Here is a 23364-nt window from a genome sequence, read left to right as displayed (position 1 = left end):
TACTCTTGAATTCCCTCCAAGAGTGGATTTTACCCGGATTTTCGAATTTGCCCGATTTTCTCGTACATTCACCTTCAATTTATCGCGAAGTAAAAGCAGATGCAAGATGGATCGATCTGGAAAACTCCAAAGTCCAATAGAACCCAGTTCTGGGGAGAATTCAACGGTAACATATTAGGTCGATTACCGTGAAACGCTCCTAGACACCAAAACACGATTTCGCAAATATATCCCTTTAAAAAGAAAGAAAACGAGCATGCTCTATCCATACTTGTGTTCTTCTATAAAATTAGATTTCACCTATGTGTAATAAAAGAATTCTCTAGACGAATTTCCAAAATCAAACTTCCACCAGCTTTTGAATGAAAGATGTTAGCTTGTCAAATTTGAAGATGATAGACACTGAGAACTTCCGAGGGATAAATCTCCGGAGGCAACAAAATGCAGCTGCAAGATTAATACACTTCCTGCGGCGCGTGTCTCTTGAATTTGACTCCGACAATCTCGACAAAATCTCGTTCGATCATAGTCGGAAATGCAGACAGCTTCTTCCACCCGCGACCACGCCGACGTTTAGATAAATAGCGGGGAATCCAAAAAGAGGGGCGCGTATACGAGGGCAATAGTTCGGCGAAGATAAGCGAGATGCGAAATGGCTTCGCCATAACAGGAAAAATACGAAACGTCGGTACGTGTGTTTCGTGTAGACGCTCGTCTAGACGCGAGCCAGTATACGTATATATACCGTGTATATGACGATACATAACCCTCTGTGCGCAGCAGGATGTGGAAGACTCGGGGGAACGAGATTACAGGAGATCGAGGAGGAAGAAGGAGTAGGAGTTGAAACGGCCGGAGTGACTCGTTTTCCTCCCTGTTTTCCAGACGGGGCCTACCACCACGCGTCTCAGAAACTATGGATTATCGGGTATAGTTGGCACTCTCCCCTCCAAGCAGCTCGAGAGGCATTGATAGTTGGACAGGCATCTAACAATGGACGAACACGTCAGGAGATTAGGGGGCACTTTATAAACGGCTGGCCACCAAGGGAATCGCTGTGAAGCGTTATCGACAAGTTCGATGACACGCGTCGCACCGGTAGTGCTAGTGCTGTGGTGTTTAACTAGCTTTCTAAGTGGCTGGTAGTCGGCCGACACGGCGGGTGAGTAGAGAGAACCCGAGGTACACCGAGTAGCTTGACGGTCCTCGATGTTACTCCGGTCTCCGGTGTTCGCGGTGACATCGGCGCAGACAAGATGTATCGATTACTGATACTTAAGCACACCGGTGTGTACGATGAGTTGGACGGTTACTGTCGTTTAGCCAGTAGACGAGACTGTCGAGACTTGGTCGTTCCACGAAAATGTTCCTCTCTGATTACGAGCCAGAATAACGTCAGTTACCCGGTTTTCCAGCGCTAGCAATTAGCCGCTACGATTGACACGCAATTAGACTAGGAGGCAAAACAGGGAATAAAAAAAGGAAGAGGATCGAATATCGAGAATACTCGTTTTGAGAGTTTCTCGCAGAGTGAACTAATTGCAACAAATCAAGGATGTACGTGCGTACAGTCAGCATGTAAATATACGCGTGATAGATAGAAGTAATAACTTTGTGAAACTTCCTTTGAAACGATTATTTAACCATGTGGTGCCGTTACGTGTAATCGTTACGTTTAAACCACCCGTGCTATAAGGCATGCCGTGTTCGGCGCGTTGAAAACAGGGTAACGTCTTTGGCAATTATCGATAATCGATAGATGATGCTCCATTGCGATATATTTAACGAATAACACGTGTGTATAGCTTGATAATTCGTAACAGCTAATACAGTGGTTTCGACCGAGTGTTTGATAAGCTAGTGTATAGTCATTAACATTTGATAAATGATGCGCTATTAAAGGATTAGCCAGCCGCTAGTTCAAACGTTGATGATCATTGATGAATAAATATCAAGTAAATTAGACCATTCTACGTATCCATGGCACAAGTATGTACTGAATCATTCAATATTGCTTTAACACGGTATACAATACTATGAATGAAACGGTGAAATTTCTTGAAACAAGAACCGCTAGCCCGGATAAACGAAGTAAGTTAAAACGCTTGGAAATAGAAAACAATTCCATTGCATTTAAAATCATGATAATTCGGTTAATTGATAATGACAATACGAGACATCAATCTCGTTTTATAGATACGGTTGCTTGGTATTCCAGGTAGTTAGGTACATAGACGAGTCTGTACTCCGACAAACCAGTTAGAATCCTAATTTGCTCATCAAAGTCGGTACGCGATACCAAAGCAATATGTATATTTGTGTATGTATTTTGATCGGTTCTATAATGATCGTACAGAATTGCTGATGGTTATGCAAGCAATTCCCTAATGAGGTATTTAATCCTAAATTTGTATTCTCTTTACTTCTGCAATCAACGCGCTTGCAATTATGTGTTTTTGCCTATACGTGCATAAATAATATTTTTCGTCGTTGAAATCCATAGTACGGGTTATTAAACACTGCATTAGCGGACCAGTTGCTTTGAGAATATCTCAAACATTAGATTTATGGAATATCGGTTATTAATTTACTATATCCGGGCCAGCACATTGTGGATGTTTGTCAAACGATCCGAAGCAGCCAGAGAATTTTCGAATGTTCGGAGCGTTCAGCAATATAGGAGACGAAGCGATGTTACGAAGCCTGTATCCACCCTGGAACAAGCTACTACGAACATTTTCCGTGATGCTGGAACTTTGAAAGATTATAACTCGAACGGAAGCGTTTACAAACCCAGAGTTTATACCACGTTGTTTCGTTACCACTAGAACGCCGCATACGAAAACGGGGAAGCTCGTTTTGGCAGCAACATGCAACATGGAATGGAAAGTTTTTACAGTAATTTAACCTCGATTAATTACCATCCATACAGGTACTTTAGAGAAAATCGATAAAATTCAATCAATTTCATTAATGGATTGGGTAGTTTCTATTGTAACTTCCTTCATCACGTTCCATGAGTAGAATACTAGGAAATGAAATTTTCGCTGCGCTATGTTTTCATTTTTGTATTTGCGCGCATACAACGCGTTATCTTTTATTCGGAGAATCCATTTCCTACGGGGCGACAAATATTCCAGCTACAATAGAACGCAATATCCTGCACAAATCTTTCAGCACTATCACGCTTTCGGGTACCAATCTTTCATCCGCTCTAAACTCGATCTATGTATTTTAATGGTTTATTGCTCTTATTGCACAGAATGTGGTGAGATAATTCACTATGTTTCACTTTAATAAATAATAGTCTTTGCTACTAAGGTTTGCTCACGTCCCTCAATATTACTAGAAATATGAAAAATATCGAAAGTTTTCAGTGATGGCCAAGGAATGTAGATATGTAGAAAAATCGAAAGTATCTCTTACTTAACGTACATAGTCGAAATTACACGCGTTATGCCGGTCAAATGACTTGTAACGCTTGCCCAAGCATTCGTTTCTTTTAAAGTACTTAGCTTAGACGGTGTGACTAATAACGCCATTTCTTTATGACTCGATCGATTTAATGGATTGTCAAACATTTTCTCAGCGAGAAAGCGATTCTTACTCCCGAATAGAGAAATGAGAAAGATGGATGACACAGAGTAATCGGAGAGGGACGTACCTTTTCGCGTAAAAATAAGTTAAAATGTAGAATAACACTTTTTCATAGCACGTTTTCTTTTCGAGAAAATGCAGTCTTAAATTATTGTTGGGAAAAATAAACCGGTTCTAATAAAACCTATCGTTACGAAGTCCACAATTTCGTGATTTCATTAGGTATAATTGGTCTGCGACATATATATACATTATATATGATATATTTTTGTGAGCTATAGCATACTATGCCATTATTCGCTCAATTTTCAAATTTGATTTTTCCGAAAACAAAGCGTTGTATGAAAAAATGTTATCTCATACTTCGATCTACTTTTACGTGAAGAATGACGTCTAGTTGGATCGCAATTTCGGAATCAGCTGTATAAGAAAGACGAATAGATTCGCCGTCACCAATTTGTAGCTTTCACTCATTATCAACCCTTCAACCCTGCTCGTAAAAAGACGCAAGACATTAACAAACGTTAAACGGATTCTCCGGAAACTTACTTTCGCGCTCATCCACACCATTCCTCCGATTCTTCTTCTTCGCTAACGAACGAACATTCGCGGAAATTCGTGGCGCGTTTCTCAAGCTGCAATTTCCTCTGTTACTCCCATTATGACCCTGCTGGTTACACAAATCGCAAAGGCATCATTAACAGATGAAGATAATTACAAAGCGTTACTCGTAGCGTTGTAGCATAGTGTTATCCACTGGCTTGAGGCAATCAAGTATGGATTTAATATCTGCGAATAGTCACGGTGGTATCACCGCGTGTTCGTGCTACGTTGATACCGGAAGTCGGGATATGAAGCGAAGCGATTGAAAGAGAATGCAAAAAATCGTTCGAGAGATTTCGACAGTATGATATTTCGACAGGACGTTCTCGATTAGATAAACTTTTGCAATGGTTAGTTTGCGAAACGTTAATCGAATGAGTAGATTTAGAGTCTAAGAATTTTGAGACTAACGGGACAAGACGTCCCGAGATAACTGTTAGGAAGTTGCTAATTTATTCTATTTAGACCGCTGATGTTTATGCATTTATTTATTACCAATAAAGTTAAAAGATGCAAAAATATACGTAACGCAAACAATATATAGAAATATAATAAAAATATTAGACGTTGCGATCTGAAATTTAACGAGTAAAATAAATATCCGCTTAATTTCCATTTTAATCGTGTTCAGAACAATTGAAATTTGTATAAACATTCGCGGTCTTTATAACTTTTGATGTTACAATTAGAAAATGAAAATCATACAGGCATTTGTTTCATCAACTAAATAGTGCAAAAGAAAAATTCGCCTCGAAAGGTTAACTTAAAATTATCTCGTCGCCCGATTCTCAACGACTTGTTCATGATCATTTCTTTATTCATAAATGGCCTATTTTTAAATGTGTCATTTCGTTCCATATTCGTTACCTATAAAAATTGTTACACTAACAAGAACTATAATCATCCTAATTAAAATTGATTTGTCTTCGTCAACTTTTAATTCTTTAATTATAAAAGTTCTTGATTAAAGGGTGACCTGGTAAACTTTAGGATTTTAAATATATTTAGACTTTCAGTTTTCAAAATAGATTCTCAGAATTTTTAACGAGAATTTTAATTTTTTTGAATCTTCTATAAATTGGCACGAAAGTGATGCATGCAAGAATATATCCAATTTCTTCTAAAAGTTAATAGAAAGGCCTAAGTGTTGCAATATTCTACTTCCGCAACAATATCAATTTTAAACTTGTTCGCGACCTCCCTCGCATTAACGTTGAAAATTCAATTGAATTTGTCAGGGACGTTATCATGGGTGACATCGTTGCTACAGGCAGGGTTTCGTTGCATCGTGAACGAACAACGCGAAAACGGACGACAATTTCAACGAACGTGCACTCGTGTCAGTTTCGACGATAGTGTCGTTCGACGGTCCATCATACGTGGTCGTCGTTATATGGGTACGCGACCACGGATCGACGCACCGATTTTTATGAACTGGCATAGAAAACGAAAAGGAAATTGCCGTCGATGTCGAAAGACGCAATTTTACGAGCGAAAGCGGGGCAGGCTCGGTTTGATGCTCGCTATGCGCGACGTACCGTAAATCACGGTTCTCCGAATTTCGAAAGATGCTGGATTGGAATAGAACACCATGTGGAGTAACACGCGTAATCATTTAATGACCAAAGTGATTAGCAGGTTGAATATATGAATTTTGTTGCATACGGATTTGTGAAACGTACATTAAGACCAACCGAATTAATCGCAATTGTGTGTGTGTGTCAGAAATGCATCGAAGAGTACGAAAAACACGAAAAAAATGATGAAACGTCGGCAATCATTTCGATCGGTCGACAGACATGTATTTAAGGTAAAGATTAATGTAAAAATGTCACAATATACAGTGATCGATATACAGTACGCAAAGATCTATGTAATTCGTCCGTCTTTGTGTAACTGACTTATCAAAAGAACGTAATAACGGACTTCGATAAAAATCCGGCAGAAAATTTCTCATAAAATCGTTTACACTTACGTATCACCATAAAATGGCTTTAAAATGCGATTCAAGGGAAATAAAGTTTTCCGCTTTGCCCTGAAGAAATGAAGCGGAATGTCGATAAAACGTTGGAACAAAGCGCGGTATACTAACAAAAACGCGATTGAAACCCGCAAAGAACCACAAATATGCCAAATGCTAGATAACCAAGATCGAAGAAATGCTAGATTTTAACTAAGGAGGGTTGACGGACCTTCCATAATCTATAAATCTATAGGACAATGGTATAGAATGCCTGGAATTGTAACTGGTTCGACGTCAAACTGTTACGAACATATGTATCGGTTAAGGAACAGGAAACTTTCCATATATCGTCGAATATCTTTCCCGCGCAGCGTGCGCTCGGAAGTCGCAGATGTCCGCCATGTAGCTTTATGCTCCGATCACATGCAGCGGACACAGAGTCGCATATGTGTCATCGGTGTTATTGAATTATTAATATAAAGCCGGACATCTGCCCAAATGCGTTTCGACCACGTTCCAACAACAAAAACGGTTAATAAAATTCCAGCCCTCACGAGGCAATTTCATTTTAAAGCGATAATAGAGGTGATAATAGAAATGATAAAGAATCTTGAGAATCTAGGCACCGCTCTCTTTGTCTTCTAATTTCACTCTGGAATAATTCACGTTGTACGAAATTGTTTTAGAATGCATTAAACTTTTGATTGAATCCGGGTGCTCGACGTAAAATTCGTGCAACGTCACTAAATGCTCGTTCTTTCTTTCACTTTGAATGGCAGTGCCAATTAGTTTGCAATTTAAACTTGAAACAAACGGATATGGAATATAAAAATATAGAATTGATTGTTTTTCAAATGGATGGGAATTTATAACTGAAATAAAGACGAGGCTTTTTTATTTGTATCTTACACACTATGTTCAAAGAGAAGAATTATTTCATATGCAAAAGATCTCGTTGACTTAAGTTGTAAAATTTCTCTAATAATTTATAAAATGAAAAAAAGAAATTTGTTTCACAGCTCAAGAAATCACAGTTCTGAAAATAAACATTCTCTGTAAATAATTGGATCGTGTTGTAAAATCGTTGAAAATCTACTCGTAATTGTAACGATAAGCGGTCGATTTGTTCGCCGTCTGGAAATACTAGCTTCTGTCGTGCAAGTGGTAATAAAGATTATCAGAGATTAATAGATACTGTCTTAGTGTACGGGCGACAACATTTATGTAGAAAATCGCCAGCGCTATTCAAGATCTTTCCAAGCCATTTCAGATCGATTCAGTTACTTACGATATTTGTCCCGGAGCAAATCGTACAAATCGGGTAATCTAATATACAGAGCCAATTGTAACATAGAAAACATTATTTATTTTATCTCGTTTACGCAGAAATTCGATTCGATTGTTTAGCGAATAGCAATTGCCGTGAATGAAAAATGGCTCCTGGAACGACTTCGAGGTTTATTTTAGTTCTGGCATTAAACGAGCGTTCAATTAAACGGAGATTATTAAGAGTGCTTATCGCTTCTTGAAAACTTCAGTCGTGATTTATTTCACAGGCTCGCGAGTGTATTTCTACAAAATTTATATAAGTCTATGAAGCAGCGTCGGTTCGCGCGATTCGTCCCAGACCTTGCACTTTCTTCCACCGCGAATGCAAAATGCCTCGTAAAAAGGATGGTTAACTTCCTTATATCTGACAAATTACGGCTATTGAACAGGTTACGCGCCCGTGAAGCTTAGTAGAATATGTACAGCTATATAGCAACGCATGTTTCTATCCTTTATGCAGAGAAGCGAGAATCGATGATGTAACCGAAGTGGATGCAATTACTGCCTTTGTATTGTACGTGTAATTTATAGTCATATCGCTGGCTTAATGGTTAATCACGTTAATTAATTAATGCGGCCATAGTAAGATAATTAGAGTATCAGTAATATATTTAACGAACAGAAATTTTACACGAAGGCTGGCCGTAAAATTTGATCGGAGACCGGGGAGAGGATCATTTCTATCGGCGTTTTAGCACGCGTATCTATTAATTTTCAAATTAGGAGCGAAAATCGAGTAGCATCTCCTTTCAAGAATGTGTACCACAACGGTAACATGGTACGAAGAAAAGAAGGAGGCGAATCAGACGATGGAGAAGGACGTGGAACCGCTTCCACTGCCAGTACGAACCTCGGCCAGCCAACGGATAATATGGCGAAATGTGATTGGTATCATTGTGCTTCATTTCCTCGCCGTTTACGGTTTCGTGAGCGGTTATCGAGATGCCAAGCTTTGGACGTGGATTTGGAGTAAGTATATATCGTGACTCGTTTCTACTTCGTACCGGAAATTCGCTTTTCTCTTTTTTCAAATTTCCTTCATTCTACCTCTTTTATTTTTATCCATTCAGAATTTCAAACAAACCATTTATTGACGCATCAAATATTTGAGTTTGCTGAAAAATCGATTTTTATCCCATTTTTCTCTCGATTCTATCCTTTTCTTTCAATCTGCAAACTTGAGATTTAAGCATCCTGCGTTTTTCTCGCCCAAATATTCTTTTATCCCTTAGAAAATCTTTTAAACTTGAGGAAAGTAAGAAGTTAAGAAATTTATTAAATGGAAGATTAATTAAGAAATTAAGTATCGATATGCGTGACTCTCCATTTCGATTTCATGCTAAACCTATATACTTTTTAAATATCAAAAGCCCTCTTGGCTGAAACGAAAACGAAACAGAGATATAAATTATTCAAGGATCGTAGCATAGACGTTAACGTATCATCGACTTGCGACGAATTTGTCATGCTTTTTATGTTACATCATCCTGAAGGTTTTGCGTACGGTGTCGTGGCTGGTTTGGGAATAACGGCAGGAGCTCATCGCCTGTGGGCGCATAAAAGTTATTCCGCCAAGATTCCTCTGCGAATATTTCTTGCTTATTTATATTGCATGGCTGGTCAGGTAGGTTAATCCCTTTTAACTTTCTGTATTCACGCTCGAGAAAGTGTCTCGAGCAATAATTTCATAGATGTTTCTTGTTCGATTAGACGCATTTTTATAAATGGATACGAGATCACAGGACACATCATAGATACACAGAAACAAATGCAGACCCGCACGACGCGACCCGTGGATTTTTCTTCTCTCATATCGGCTGGCTGATGGTTAAAAGGCATCCAGCTGTGAAAGAATACGGCAGTAAAATCGATATGAGCGACATCACTGCGGATCCTGTAATAAAATTCTTCGACAAGTAAGATATTTCCTCTAAGCTAGTTTGCCTACACGTACGGCTGTCGGAACGTGTTCGCTCATTTTCGTGTTTACAGTGGTAATTCAAAGATATCAGTTCTGTTCTAATGGATTCATGAATTTCCTCGTTCCTTTACGAGCTTATGATTAGCTTCGCGTTCCTTAGGAATTTTGATAAAGCTACACCGTATCAAAGCATCGAAATATTCCACTGAAAAGACACGTAACTCGTAAATGAGAGCCGACGAATATGTGTTCACGTTACCGGAGGCCGAGCCATGAAAGCTTCCAAGATCTCGTTCGCGTTAAAACAACGTGAATTACATTTCGTCGCGGCTAGTCAAACCGTGAAACGCAGTCATTTGGGCATTTTGCTATCTCATTGCAGGTATTACGAGGTCATCATGGTTTCGCTGTGCTTCGTACTGCCGATATTGTTGCCGGTGTTCGTGTGGAGCGAAACGTGGTTCATAAGTGTTCATGCGATGCTCATTCGCTACGTCTGGTCGTTGCACGCCACTTTTATCGTGAACAGTTTCGCCCACATGTGGGGAAATCGACCGTATAACAGGCAAGTTTTGGCGCGACTCACGCCGCGCTACCTGATCACGGGGCCAAGTTAATTAAAACTTGCGAACGACGACGGAGCCGTTTTTCAAACGCGATTTAACCCCGTTTCTACTCGGCTGCAGGAGGGTCAAGCCAACGGAAAACCCAACCGTTTCTTTCTTCGCGCTGGGTGAAGGTTGGCATAATTACCATCATTCTTTCCCGTGGGATTACAAGGCTGCGGAACTGGGCGCATATGGCCTGAATCCTACCACCGGTTTTATAGAGCTGATGGCGCGCTTAGGCTTGGCGTACAATTTAAAAACACCGAAGAAAGAGCTGGTCGATCGAACGATACTGAAGAAGGGCGATGGAACGGACAGCCTTTGGGGACATCGGAGACACTGAGAAGATTTCGTATCGGGAGCGATATAGCCAGGTCGTAAAACGAAGCGTTAAAATAGGGTCACTAGTTGATCTAACTGCAGCTAGGGTTATGTGCATTTTGTATGCACGCTGGCACTTATGTACGTCAGCTTTCTGAAATTTCTGTCAGTACAATGATAAGTCATAAAATTGATAGAAGTCAGAATTTTGTAAAATTTGAACTGATCCTGAGTCGACATAGTATAATCCTGGACGAAACTCTGGGTAATTGCTTATGTTCTTCAAATTACGTATTTCAACTGTGTTATATATTTTACTGACCGATTTTGCGATCTCACTGTATCGCGTCCATTTACTATACATACTAATTTTTTTTTATATGACTGCAAGGAGAAAAAACAGCAACCTCGGATACCAAATATTATTTTTATAAAGCAAAAATGTGGGGTGGAAATGTTCTTTTTATTTAAATGCTTTTGTATATTTTCGTATTTGTAGAGGGATTTATATGCTTCGGACGTCACGCGAATCCTTTTGCTGTTATCATTCCAGGTTTATTTAGCGCGTTTTCGCATCGCGTATCAGGCCAGGTCAGGTATATGGGTGAACACGTACGCGTATAATGCTAGGCCGATGTTTATGTAGGAGCAAATAGGTTCCTCTACGTGTATCTACCGTACTTATGTTTCTCTCGAATTAAAGCCACCGCAAGTGTTTTTATAATGAAACCGATCACAGCTAAATCGGACAATCTGTTCAAATATTAAATGACGCTGAAAAAACATTCGTTCGTTGGTCGTAGAACGTAATCGAGATAGATTCGCGTTAATTAGCGAGGATATTGAATATTTACGATGGTATACTATATACTGTAGCGTGCTACAGAGTACAACGAATGAAACGAAAACGAACAGAATACCTTCACGGAAGTTCGTCTCGAAATGCAAATAGCATTTGCAAATGAAACGAAATAAGGCTTACTTTACCAAGGAACTTTACGAATTTCCCGTTGTAGCATACACACAACCGTCAGCGCTGAGCTGACAACAAACTTTAAACATGGTTCACCGTTTGCAAGCTCCAAATTCTGCCACAGCGTTATATAGGACGTGAAAATTATTTATTCGATACCATGTACTACTATATTTCTAAACGTGAAAAGTAACGTTTCAAGAGCATTTTCGAAAATACGATAGCGAGGCTTGTTACGCATCGCGTTGTTCATTTATTCAAGGAGTCTGGAAGAGTTGTCGAAAAGCGACCTTGTTCTACCTTGCTTTAACGGTGAAAGCACCAGCGAAGGGTCGTCGTTTCGGAAGGTACGTAATGAATGCTGCAGTAATGAACCGTGTTTAGCCTATGTATTCGGGCGTACACCCATATACAGCACGGTTATTTCCGGTTGGTACTCTGTGTTGTCCATCTCTTTATTCCTTAAAATGTCACTTCTTTTGTAGAAATGTAATTATCGAGAAATAAGCGTCAATTTCTCGGCAATAAATAGACTTTAATATCGATTAATCAGAGGCAAAACGCTTCTAATCGAGCCTAAACCAATGTTAATTAACGAGCATGCAATCGTCGAAAACGAAACGATTTCAGATAATTTCGGCACGTTCCGCGTTCGGTATGCATGAGGCTCCTGTAAATTTTCATCAGGTGATCATTATTGGTCCGTGTTCAGTAATGATGGTCGCGCGTATTTTGCGTACACGCGGCAGCCACTTTCACTCGTCGCGTTCCGACACGCGGCGCTTGCATATCGCGCGAATTATTCAACGAAACGGCGGAAATTAATCATCGGCGCAACAACGGTTACTGAAGCTTTAACGATGTAGTAATTACATGCTGGCTGCTCGCCGTACTGAGAAAACACGTAACTGGTCGTGTTTGCAATCGTGTAATATTTCGCAGATTTGTATTAGCTACGCGATAGATATCGCGCATAGATTATACGCTTTATAAATACCGGCGGCATTTCTGCTCTCCACGTGTTCGTTCTACGATATTGTTCATCTATGTTCTAGATTACCGTTGGTACCACCCCCGTTTATTTTTAGGCAGACAGAGAGGAAAGGAAAAAGAGAAAGAAAGAAAACATTGCACGAAACTACAGGCTATCGTAAAGTCGGGCAAAAATACACTACGAGTTTCCATAAGTATGACACGAAGGCAGCGCAGTTATAGCGACTTTTCATATTTATAGCTGGACAGGACATTGTTTTACCGTATGTACGGCTACTGGCCTATAGTATTTTTATCTTCGACAGTTATTCTCGGGTGATAGGTAGCCGATAATAACAGCGTAGAGACTAGTTTTTTATTAGGTACGCAGTATCATCGTTTTGGAAGAAGAATGCGCTAAAAATGGAAAATGGTAATCGATGAATGTTATATTTCAGAGACGTAAAAATGTATTTCTAAAAAATCACGCAATAATTCGTTGGGTAAAATTTGTCGTCTAAATTAAAATGCAAAGTAGCTCAAATAGAGGGATAAATCATTGCTCTCGTATCGAGCTAAGGTTATTTATATTCAAACAAGAATGTCATGGAAAATTAACGTTTTTTTTTTACGATCCTATTCGGACATGACATTTATCGATTCTGGTTACCTTCAATTACGGTTATACCTTAGTCGGAAACGATTTCACAGAGAATCACTTTTCTACGTTTCTCCGGTAATTCTCTCGTGTATTGATTAACGATAAGAGATGAAATCAGTGTCTGCGTCCTCACACTATGCGCCGTGTATTTCTGCCATTCCCTCGGCATCGTCGAGTATTTTCCTCTATGAATTTGTTATGACCATCGCAATAGAACGGATCGATAAGACACATTCTGTCTGTGCGCGCCTCTGATGTGTCTTTTACCGTCGCCTCGAGGCGATGGAATAAATTTGAATCGCATATATGTACGGAGAAAGGTCGTTCGTTGATCCGATATGACTGGAAAAATCAGATTTACTTTGTTTCATTGTTCTTCTCTTGACCATATGCATACACGTTTCTAATTTGTAAGTTTCCTTCATATATGCTACTCACTATTCTTGAATTATCTACTGTCAAGAAAATTTGAGTCACTGAAAAGAAGCGCGTTGCAGCGGAGTTAACGATTTAATTAGAAGAGAATTATGATTGTACAGCGCGGTACGGGCTTACAATAACTATAAATATGGTCACAGTCTTGCACAGCTTAACGCCTTGACAGTGATACATCAGACTAGTTATTAGGCGTTAGCGTGTGCCTAAGTTATGCATTAGCGGGTCTTATTTCGAAATATGTCTTTAAAAAAAGAATTTATACGCACGGTTGTAATTTACGTATATTTACGGGTGTAATTACGTAGAATTATATAGTAGTATTACACTAGATCGCTCAATTTCATGCTCACATTTACTAAAATTCTAATTACACTTATACACCAATAAAGTTTACCAGCAGCTGTCCAGGTTTCATTATTACTTACTGATCCCATATATACGAGGTAAAACAGAGGTGAAAGACCAACTGTTATCCGTAAAATACACGCTTGCCCCTTGGAACTGCATCATGGAAATAGAATATTGCAGTGGAATCAAAGAAGGAAAAGCATCATCATGGTAAACGATCGACTTTCGAAGCAACAGTTCGAGGTTTAATCTAGCAAAAGGGAAGGAAGAACGCGAGATCCACCGAGAGACGATCAAAGGAGACATTACACCGTGCGCTAAAGCGCAACCAGAATAGAAGGGAACGACAAACCGCGGCTGTGACATTTCCGGCTCGTTTCGTAGGTCGTAAAGAGAGGTAAAAGCATAGGCATTATGTGGATCGAGCTCCGAAGGCGACCAAAAAGCCGGTGATAATGGCGTAGAGAGCAGTGGTGACTCAAAGCCGACTCGGCTCGAAAAAAAAAAAAAAAAAAAAAAAAGAAAAGAGGAAGAAAGGGAAGGAAAGAGGAGAGGTTGCAAGTTGGCGAGCGACGCGATGTGCGAACCGGTGGTGTGCGGTGCACGGAGTTACTTTCGAGCATAAGCGCGCTCATTCGGACTTCCTAGTAGCGCATACGAAGTATTGTTTGGAAAGCAGCTCATCGCCAAGAGCCTCTCGTTAAATCTCCAAGAACTTCGTTCGTCCAGCTCTCGCTCGAGATCAATACGACTCCTAGTTCAGCTACATATGTAGTTACATGACAAAAGTTCTGAACTTTTGACCCGACGGCGACCATTGTACGGCCGACAGACGTCTATTCCATCGCGTTTCCCTATTTTCTTCTATTCCGTGTTGCACATTTCACGCGTCCAGGACCAGTACAGCTGGACCACGGGGGTGGCATTATCGTTCTGCATGTGACTCCTGCGTACGTATGTATAATGCATGGCTGTTTTGAAAAGGTAATGCAATTCATAACGGAATACTGTGATGCGTTCCGCTCGTGTTTTCCCGTCTTCAGAAACCACCGGCGAAAATAATAATGCTTATGGACCTTAATAATCATAAAAATGCTAATGTTAATGACGCTGGGGGATGTGGGCGGGAGTTGGCGGTGGCCGTGATATTAATGGAGGGATCGTCGTCGTGCATGGGAAACAATAATAAGAACAATGAAAACGGCCACGACAGCAATGAGCACGAGATAATACGAGGTAAATGCGAGGATGAAACGAACAGTATTGTAGTTGCAACTGTCGCCCAAGCCAGACCCTGTGAAATTGTTTAACGAGATCACTCGGATTTTTCATCCTTTATATGCCTTGAAAATAAAACGTTCGACTATTCGTTTATTTACAAGAGAACATTTTGTGGCAACTATCAAAAGTTTTGCAACAGATCGATTATTTCCCGCCTAGTGTACCGCTACTCGATACACAGCGATATATTGTATGGAGTTGAATAAATAAAAACATCAGCGGTTTTGATTAAACAAGCCTCTATCATAAAAACAACTAAACGACGATGATACCACGTATTTTGCCTATATTTTCTTCCGTATCCAAATTAATTTTCGTTCTAGCGAACGGTGGATAATTTTAATTAAAAGAAATATTTCTCGAAAGAGACTTAAATTGCCTTTTAAGTCACAGTCTGAGCTTGCAAAATCCATTTTCTTAAAGATCGTTTGTCAAAATTCGGAAATATATCATATATAGCGAGTATTGCTTCATTTTCTCATCACATACTTCGATACGCCAAGAGATCGTGTATTCCTTTCTTTCATTCGACACAAATGAAAATCGTGAAAAAGCATCAATCTATCTTCAAGATACTTCTCCCTTGATGTGGATCGTTGAAGTAGTAGAAAGCAAAAGGATGAGTCGTTCAAAGAAGAACAATTCTACGATGTCTACGATCGAGGGATTGAGTTTCCTTATGGCGAGTGAAAGAAAAGAGTAGGAGCGACACGAATGCGAACTCTTTCAATGAGATACGTAATTTTATCGATCTTCTCGTCGTTAGTTAGTTCTCTGCAAGCTACAACGCACGACGGTGCGCTGCATGATTCCGTGACCCCGAACGTTGAGACCAAATGGTAAAAAGTGCCGGGTAAAAGGATCCGTTCTTTTGCGAGAAAAGGAAAAAAAGATAATTCTATTGATCCGCATACTCCGTCGAGCGGTCTGTTCCACCGACGGATAAATCTAGTATTTAGCCTCGCGTATCTACAGGTGGAGGCGCCTGCGCGTCATACTCAGATATTCGTAGATGTCACTCACACCTGCGTGATTACAGATATACAGCTGCCTCTACGTGTTCATTCCACGCGGCCAGGTACTCGCAACCAGGATCGAGGAATTGTTCTATATCAATTCATCCTGGACCATGATATCTCATTTTATTTTCCACTACCCTGCATTTCTCTACTTCACATGGTTTTTCTGGTCACTACCACGTTTCCGACGTTCGTGCTTTCATTTACGCATTTTTTGATTACGTGATCTACTAATAGGACCAACTGTATTGTGAACGAAAGTTGTCGGTTTACTTTTCTTTTACGACATTTATAACCACCGGTGCACGGTTATATTTAAACCGATAAGCTTTCATTTCGTATTTGCTCGGGTTATCCCTGTTGTGTTCGCAATGTTGTTGTTCAGTTAGTCGATGCATGATTGAAACACGATTACACGGTGAACTTGATAAAATCGTCACGATAGTTTCACGTGTATGTACGAATTCACGGTGCATTGTACGCGAACCTTCCACTAAATTAAAGGACCGTAAAATCCTTAAAAAACCGGTGTATAGCTTGATTTAAGTAAAAATTTATTATGGAAGCTAGTTTGTGCGGAACTTCCGAAGTACTTGAGTCATGGACCTTTAAATCAGTTGCATTAAGGGAGCACGAGTTTAGTATCCTCGTGCTCCCACGCGAAAAAGTTTTAGATAGTTCGAGAGTAAACACTAATCTTGTGAACTACAAATTATTTTACTCACCCTGTGTGATTAGTTCCGTCGAGACTGCTTTGTAGTAACAATCTTTACAGCCACTTTTACAACCACCGCCGCGACAACACTACGCGAGTTTGTTTAGTCCAACCAAAGTTTCTTAGGCATCTTCGCATTAGTCTACTAATATGTTTCTCGATTTATGAAAAAGTATATCTAAGAAATTCCGGAATTTTTTGATGGCAGTTTAGACAAAATTCGAATCGTTCAAACTGTATTCAAAAGTGACGGTTTCATCTTTTCATTTAGTTACCCACCACCGATCTAATTGATAACCTAGATGATCGCATTGACGCGTAGATCGATGTTTAACAAAACGAATACGCGATCGTGCAAGCGTATAAACAAATACACGAACGTGCGCGTGTGTGAATGTGTGCGCATGCATTCGTCGATGTGATTATACAGGTGAAACCTACCGACCGCAGTGATAGCTTGGGGTGTACTGAACATGAGGAGAGGGTTGGAAAACGATGTAGAATCTAATCTAACCTTACCTAACAGAGTGGTAGTGGCGCAGCGTGCGCGCCTCGGTGCGCTTGCGTGGCCTCAGCTTCGCTTAAACTTTTCCGGCAATTTAAGCAATTAGGAAGGAAAGCGGAAACGGGATTAACTAATGCGTTCGATTCTTATTGTATAGCCATTACTTTTGTGCGAAAGTGCTCCAGCCGCTGAAAGAATCTCACGTGCAAGCTTTCTTACGGAATTTGTCGATGGGATAAAGTTAAACGGTTCTACGGTCAATGAGTTTGAACTTTCTTGGTTTTATCAGGATAATTGTAAGTACAATTTATTAAAGTTTAAATGAAATAAAGTAAATCCCGTTCCTTTACTCAATTTGTCAAGTTAAGAATAACAAAGGGAAAATTTGTCATAGAACTAAGGCTATTTTAATTTAGGATGAACTATATATATATATATTTAATAGATGTTTGGAATGGACTAAAAGAAGCAAGTGCACTTAATCGATTGTGAACGATAGTATAATTTAAAATCTGTAGTTTGAATATAAGGTTGTAAACTTATCTAGAAATTATGTATTTTTATCTAACTATATGTTTTATTTTTGTATATTGATAAACTTTGCTACTATCGGTATTTCAGATTTGGTTCTTTTATTAGCAGTAGCATTACAGATGAGGCACAAAATTGACCTGGCATCTTACGGCACTCTGTGTCGCATGTTCTGAAATACCGATCGATCAAAACAAATTGCGAGGGTGCTAACCGTCTGTGGCTAAAGCATTGACAAAGATCAGAATAAACGTGACATCGTTGACTAAGTTTCCGTGCAGATGTGCGGCATTTTACCGCGCAATCCCTTTGCGATCTGTTATATCTGCCATTGTTGTTCTTAATAGGAAAACGAAGAAAGACACATGATAGCAATGATATCGAGCAGACAAGAGTGATTTGCGGCAAATCGCCGTAGCGACAGAGGGTTGGAAGAACAAGAAAATGCGTATGTATGTACCTTTCTTTTGTGAAATAGAAGAATTTTATTTCTTATTTTTTCTTTTTCTCATCTGCACCGAATCTAGAACAACGACTGGCGTCAGTGTGCATATTTGATTAAACAAGAACAGAAAGGGTCTCTGCGCAGCGTTCTTTTTCTATTCCCATATCGCACCCACTTACACGGTACGTATGACTCGCATACTCTATCTCTATATCTCTGTCTAAGAACAGAATAAATGTGATATGCAATGCTTTTTCGTAGGTCTCACTCGTACCCTCTACCATTTTTGTGTTACATGCGACATTATCAATTCGATATAGTATAGTGATTTGAATTAAAAGTAAAGTTTTCTATGAAATTACAAATAGAATACGAATCAGGATATGGTGTAATTGTAAACGAAGTATGGAATTTTACGCTTCTACATACTTCTACCTAAGAAACTCGCAACACAATTTATGGATAACTCAAATAGATAAATTGCGCACAAACGAAAAGAGCGAAAGAATCATCAACAACTTGCTTGTGTGGATAAAGGTATCGATCAAGTACTTCAATCTTCATAAATATACTAAAACTAAGGTTTAAAACTAACGAAGCAACTTAAAAGTAAGATTTGAAAGTAAGACTTAAGACGTAAACCTAAAACTTAAAAGGACGCATACATTACACAACATCTATCTCCCACGCTATGTTATAAAAACATTATACAATAATTCGCTGATAATTCGGTATCACAAGAGACCTCCAAGTTTCAACGGGGGACTCCAGGATTGACCATCATACGATTTTTGTTTCGCCATTCGAAACTTACACGATCCACCGTCGAAGCTGCCGTCGAAGAATCGAGATAATGTAAAGAAGAACAAACATTAAAAATTTTCAGGTACCTATTATATATGGCAAAATTTTGATTTTGTCTTCGTGTACACATAGAGGTATGACAACTAAACAAGTGGAACTTCCGGTAGGAGGAACTACCAAATAGGATTACGAAGCACTAGTCCTCGACTGAACAAGTGGGGTTCACTCCCGGTGGGATGAACTACTGAACAGGATTACGAAGGACATCAAATTACTGGTCTTAACCCTGTCCGAGTACCGAAGCACCAATCAGGTAGGATCCTCAATTGGACTCTGTAAGCACCATGGTCGTGATGAGAACTCCCGCGACTCGATGCAAACCACGAATAGTCATTGAGCAGTCATCTAAATAAGGGGATCCTTGGAGCGATTTATGAATACAAGAGGTTTTCAAGCGCACGCTGATCCGTGCGTATCCGAAATACGCACGAGCGAGTACGCCACGCAGTAATTCGAAGGAATTGAGCGATCGCGAACCGATATATCGCAAGACCGACTTATGTGATAAACACATGGGGCAAGACAGAAGAGATTTTTATGTTTTGTTCCCAATTAAATAAGCGTACCATTGTACGGAATGGGCTCACGATGAACTTAACATATGGAACTATCTTATGATTAACTAAAGCTGAAACACACGCATCCTGTGATGTTCCCAAGATATCATATGATTTCCTATGGCGTCCCCGAGAGGTATGTTAATCCAGTCTAGATTATCACAGGAGTTCGTAAATAATTTTGGATGATGTAGACCGGAATGTATTAAAATAGTTCTTTTCCTAATATCGTTTTTCAAATAGTAATATATTCCTCATATTAAAATCAATATTATATTCGTTATTTAATATTTACAATAATATTTCGAGGTGCTAATATTTGGAAAACAATATCAATTATTATTAATTTAAGCACTTATGTTATTTTATTTAATTAAAGTGGAACATTGCATCTGCTATACATAAATTTAGTAATGTTACTAAAGAAAAAAAATTATGGTGTGAATTCGTTTATTTTTCGTAGTAATTAGAATGGAAATAAAAAAATTGATATAACGTTCGTGCTATTAATAATATCGAAAATATAATTATAATAACTACGTATGTAATCAGAATGTTAAAAGACTGAGTCAATTCGATGATTTGGAATTCTGTAAGCATTTAATATTATTCTATCAACTCCATTTAATTACAATGTGCTTATTTAAACATTTACTATATATTTCATTTAATATATGTATAAAATTGAAAATAAGTAAAATTACATAGTTTTCTCGAAGTCAATTTGCTTCTTTCCTATTGGTCATATCAAATTAAATTTGGTGCACATATATATAGAAAACTACATATGTGCGTATTTTGTACAAGCTCGTACCACTTCCCCAACAATTCCCGCGCGTACGTTTGGCGCGCAGTATTAGTGCGCGTTGTAAACAGTAGTTAAGATGTTTAACCTCATCTAACATGCGTCGTTAACCGCTTTGTAAGTATTTATACACTTTCATCAACTTTATTTAATTATTTAATATATGTTTATTTAATCGTTTATCATTTTTCCTTTCTGATTGATCGAATCATCCTTGTATTACGGATTTCTGACAGAAGATGGCTATTATTACTTCATGTAGCTTTATCTTATTATCATTAATTTTGTTTAGTATAGATTTGTGATTATGGTGATTATGCTAATATGATTACGTGAATAACTTTAAAGGAATAAAAATTTTGCAGCATAAATGTTACGGATGATTAATAGCCAATTCGATCATTTTCAATGCAGATTTGGTAATGTTGAGTTATTATGATAGAGGCAATCCTATATATGTGCACTTATAGCAACTTTTTATAGCTATATTTGTAATTTATGAATGTGTGTATTATTTCATAGTAATCAGTATGTAATAATACAAAATTGATCTTGTGTAATTAACTCGCATATACTATAATTAAGTGATAAGTAGTTTCACTTTAAGAATACCAAGGTGAAAATAAAGAAGATCAAAGAAATTATTCTTTCATATTTAAGATATACATACGTATATTTTGTTGTTTTTAATTTTTGTTAATAATATTTATTACTTTTACAAAAGAGTTGTAATGATAGGTGACTATAGACAAGTTTCGATTTTAATGTTAGATCCAACGTTTGTGAAGAATTTTATTTCATAACCTTTTTTCACTGCAAGCATTATCAGGTATTTATCAAACGTGACAAAATTTATTAATAGTATTATTAATATAATTTTCATACTAAATATTCATAATTGAATTCTTGAAAATATTTATAAATATTCTAAAGTAGCAAGAAATATTTTAGAATCCTTAAATAATGAATTGAGTAAAAAATAAATTTTAAACATTATATTTTATATTAATGAAAAGTGACTAATAATTAATTGGCACATTTAGCTGTGTTTTCTTAAATGAATGTAAGAACAATATATTTTACTTGATTTTATTTTTTACTTGATTTCGTACTTGCCTCTGCTTTGCTACTAATGTGGCTTTATTTTTGTTTCAGAGACTGTTTGTGATCGTGCGCAATGCGGTCCGTAGAGTCAGTGTCTACACATTAGCTCTAATTAATTGTATTGTAAATACAATTAGGGTGACAGTTAATTGTATCTAAAATATATTGTATGAAAAATACAATTCATTCGCGAAATTACAGTCAGTGTTTGTTCGTCGATTATAATTCAAATGGCCGCGTTAGTAGTAGTCTTTTATTTTTCTTTTTAAATAATTCATAATATATAGCTTTTTAAGTATTCGTTCTCTCAGAAACTTAAAACCTCTCTCAAAAGGATCCATCTTCTGCATAACTCAAAAGTGGTAAGTTTTTAATTTATTTTACTCTGTGTGATCTGATGAAAAAAAATAAGTTTGGAAGCTTTAAATCTTTATTTTTTTATTGTAATAAAACTTTAATGTAATTTTAAAATCTCAATATTAAGTAAAATAGGAACATTTAGTATACTTTAGAAATCATTAGAATTTGCATTTTTAGTTAGATTCAAGTTTTTAGGTTAGAATTACAATTTTTATCGTTATTAGAATTTTAATCTTTATTATCACTAAAATGAATTTAATAGAAATTTATTAAAGACTTTTCACAACCTTTACATCTACTATAAAGTTCGATGCTTTGATGACGGCTTCTTTTGGACCACAGCAACATTGATGACAACGTTCTCCGCATCTAATCGTAAGTTGCATGCATTTTTGTTCCTCTGGTTAATCAATCATGTCTTAGGGTAAAAGGTCTGAATCGAGACCGCCGTCTGGTTGCATTACGTAGATTCTTTCAACGAGCATAGTGGTCACGGGTATTTATTATACCCGTGAGTAGTAACATCTCCCCTTTGTGTTTTATCAGTTCAGGATGGGATCCTGTTGTCCATATCGTGTTCTTTCGTAATACTAATTTTATGTCTGATGTCTGATACGATATTAATACAAGCTTAGTAGAATCGAAATATATATTCAGTATTGATATTGAAAAAAAAACTTTTGTGAAATATTGAATATTGCCGAATATTCAACGCAAAACTATAACATCTCTTTTAAAATTATTGATCTAATTAAATAATTAAAGTAGTATACGTGGAGATATTTGCTTGTTATATCGATACGTTAAAATTGTCTTCAACATGTAATATGGTTTCGTTTATGATAAGATTAGAGATACATCAGTATTATTCTGAGTAACACATATGTTAATGTTGAAATTACCTACCTGAATAGTGGTTTACTATTTCATAGAGAGGTCCTGTATCTCCGTGATTGGATATCGTTTGACTGTTATAGCTCTCTTATGGTAATATCTTAAACAACTTAAAGAATCGTTGATTTTTATGTTATACAAGGATATGTATAATTTATCTTATCTATAATTTATATATATTTTTAGGCGTGGTTTGTTGCTAACTTCTTATTAGAATTTAGTTTCAATTACATATGACAATTATAAATGCTGTCTAAAATTTTAATATTATCACAGACAAGTCTACAGTATACAGTATACGAGTATATAGATATTCTTCGTCAATGGCATTATAGACGAGGTCAATAATTTTATTCTACACTAAATCGGTAATGTCGGGAATGACATTAAAATGGTAAGGTTGGTAGTTGGTACGGTAGAATATATTGTGAGAGGTAAAGTATGTATATATATCTATGATCGACAATTAGTCAATGATGGCACTTAGTTTGAATTCCTGTCATTACCAGCGTTACCGGTTTATAGCTCGTTCAGATGATACGGTTTTTGA

At 37.8% G+C, this 23364-nt stretch overlaps 2 protein-coding genes and 2 long non-coding RNA genes across 4 annotated transcripts in view; 3 read left to right on the top strand and 1 right to left on the bottom strand.

Annotated features, from left to right (window-relative positions):
• Nucleotides 1-17223, bottom strand: part of Fstl5 (follistatin-like 5) — a 54105-nt gene extending 36882 nt beyond the window's left edge. The window contains exon 1 of the mRNA XM_072019434.1: nt 16760-17223. The gene's annotated coding sequence lies outside the window, so the exon portion shown is untranslated. The remainder of the gene's footprint in view (nt 1-16759) is intronic.
• On the top strand, nt 6035-13789 carry LOC139995580 (acyl-CoA Delta-9 desaturase). The gene is made up of 5 exons (XM_072019189.1): nt 6035-8461; nt 8986-9116; nt 9203-9408; nt 9796-9978; nt 10100-13789. The coding sequence occupies exons 1-5, from the start codon at nt 8248-8250 to the stop codon at nt 10362-10364; spliced, it is 999 nt and encodes a 332-aa protein (XP_071875290.1). The 5' UTR covers nt 6035-8247; the 3' UTR covers nt 10365-13789.
• Nucleotides 17224-17881: 658 nt separating the features above from the next.
• On the top strand, nt 17882-19866 carry LOC139995634 (uncharacterized). The gene is made up of 4 exons (XR_011802024.1): nt 17882-18237; nt 18313-18412; nt 18492-19116; nt 19202-19866. It is a non-coding gene; the product is annotated as an uncharacterized lncRNA (long non-coding RNA).
• Nucleotides 19867-21817: 1951 nt separating this feature from the next.
• LOC139995843 (uncharacterized) overlaps nt 21818-23364 on the top strand; it is a 192492-nt gene continuing 190945 nt past the window's right edge. Inside the window, exons 1-2 of the long non-coding RNA XR_011802076.1 lie at nt 21818-21922; nt 22196-22295. This is a non-coding gene — a long non-coding RNA (uncharacterized lncRNA). The remainder of the gene's footprint in view (nt 21923-22195; nt 22296-23364) is intronic.

Source organism: Bombus fervidus, chromosome 16 (genome assembly GCF_041682495.2).
Source record: "Bombus fervidus isolate BK054 chromosome 16, iyBomFerv1, whole genome shotgun sequence".
Taxonomy (NCBI): domain Eukaryota; kingdom Metazoa; phylum Arthropoda; class Insecta; order Hymenoptera; family Apidae; genus Bombus; species Bombus fervidus.
This window is presented reverse-complemented; position numbering and strand designations above follow the sequence as displayed.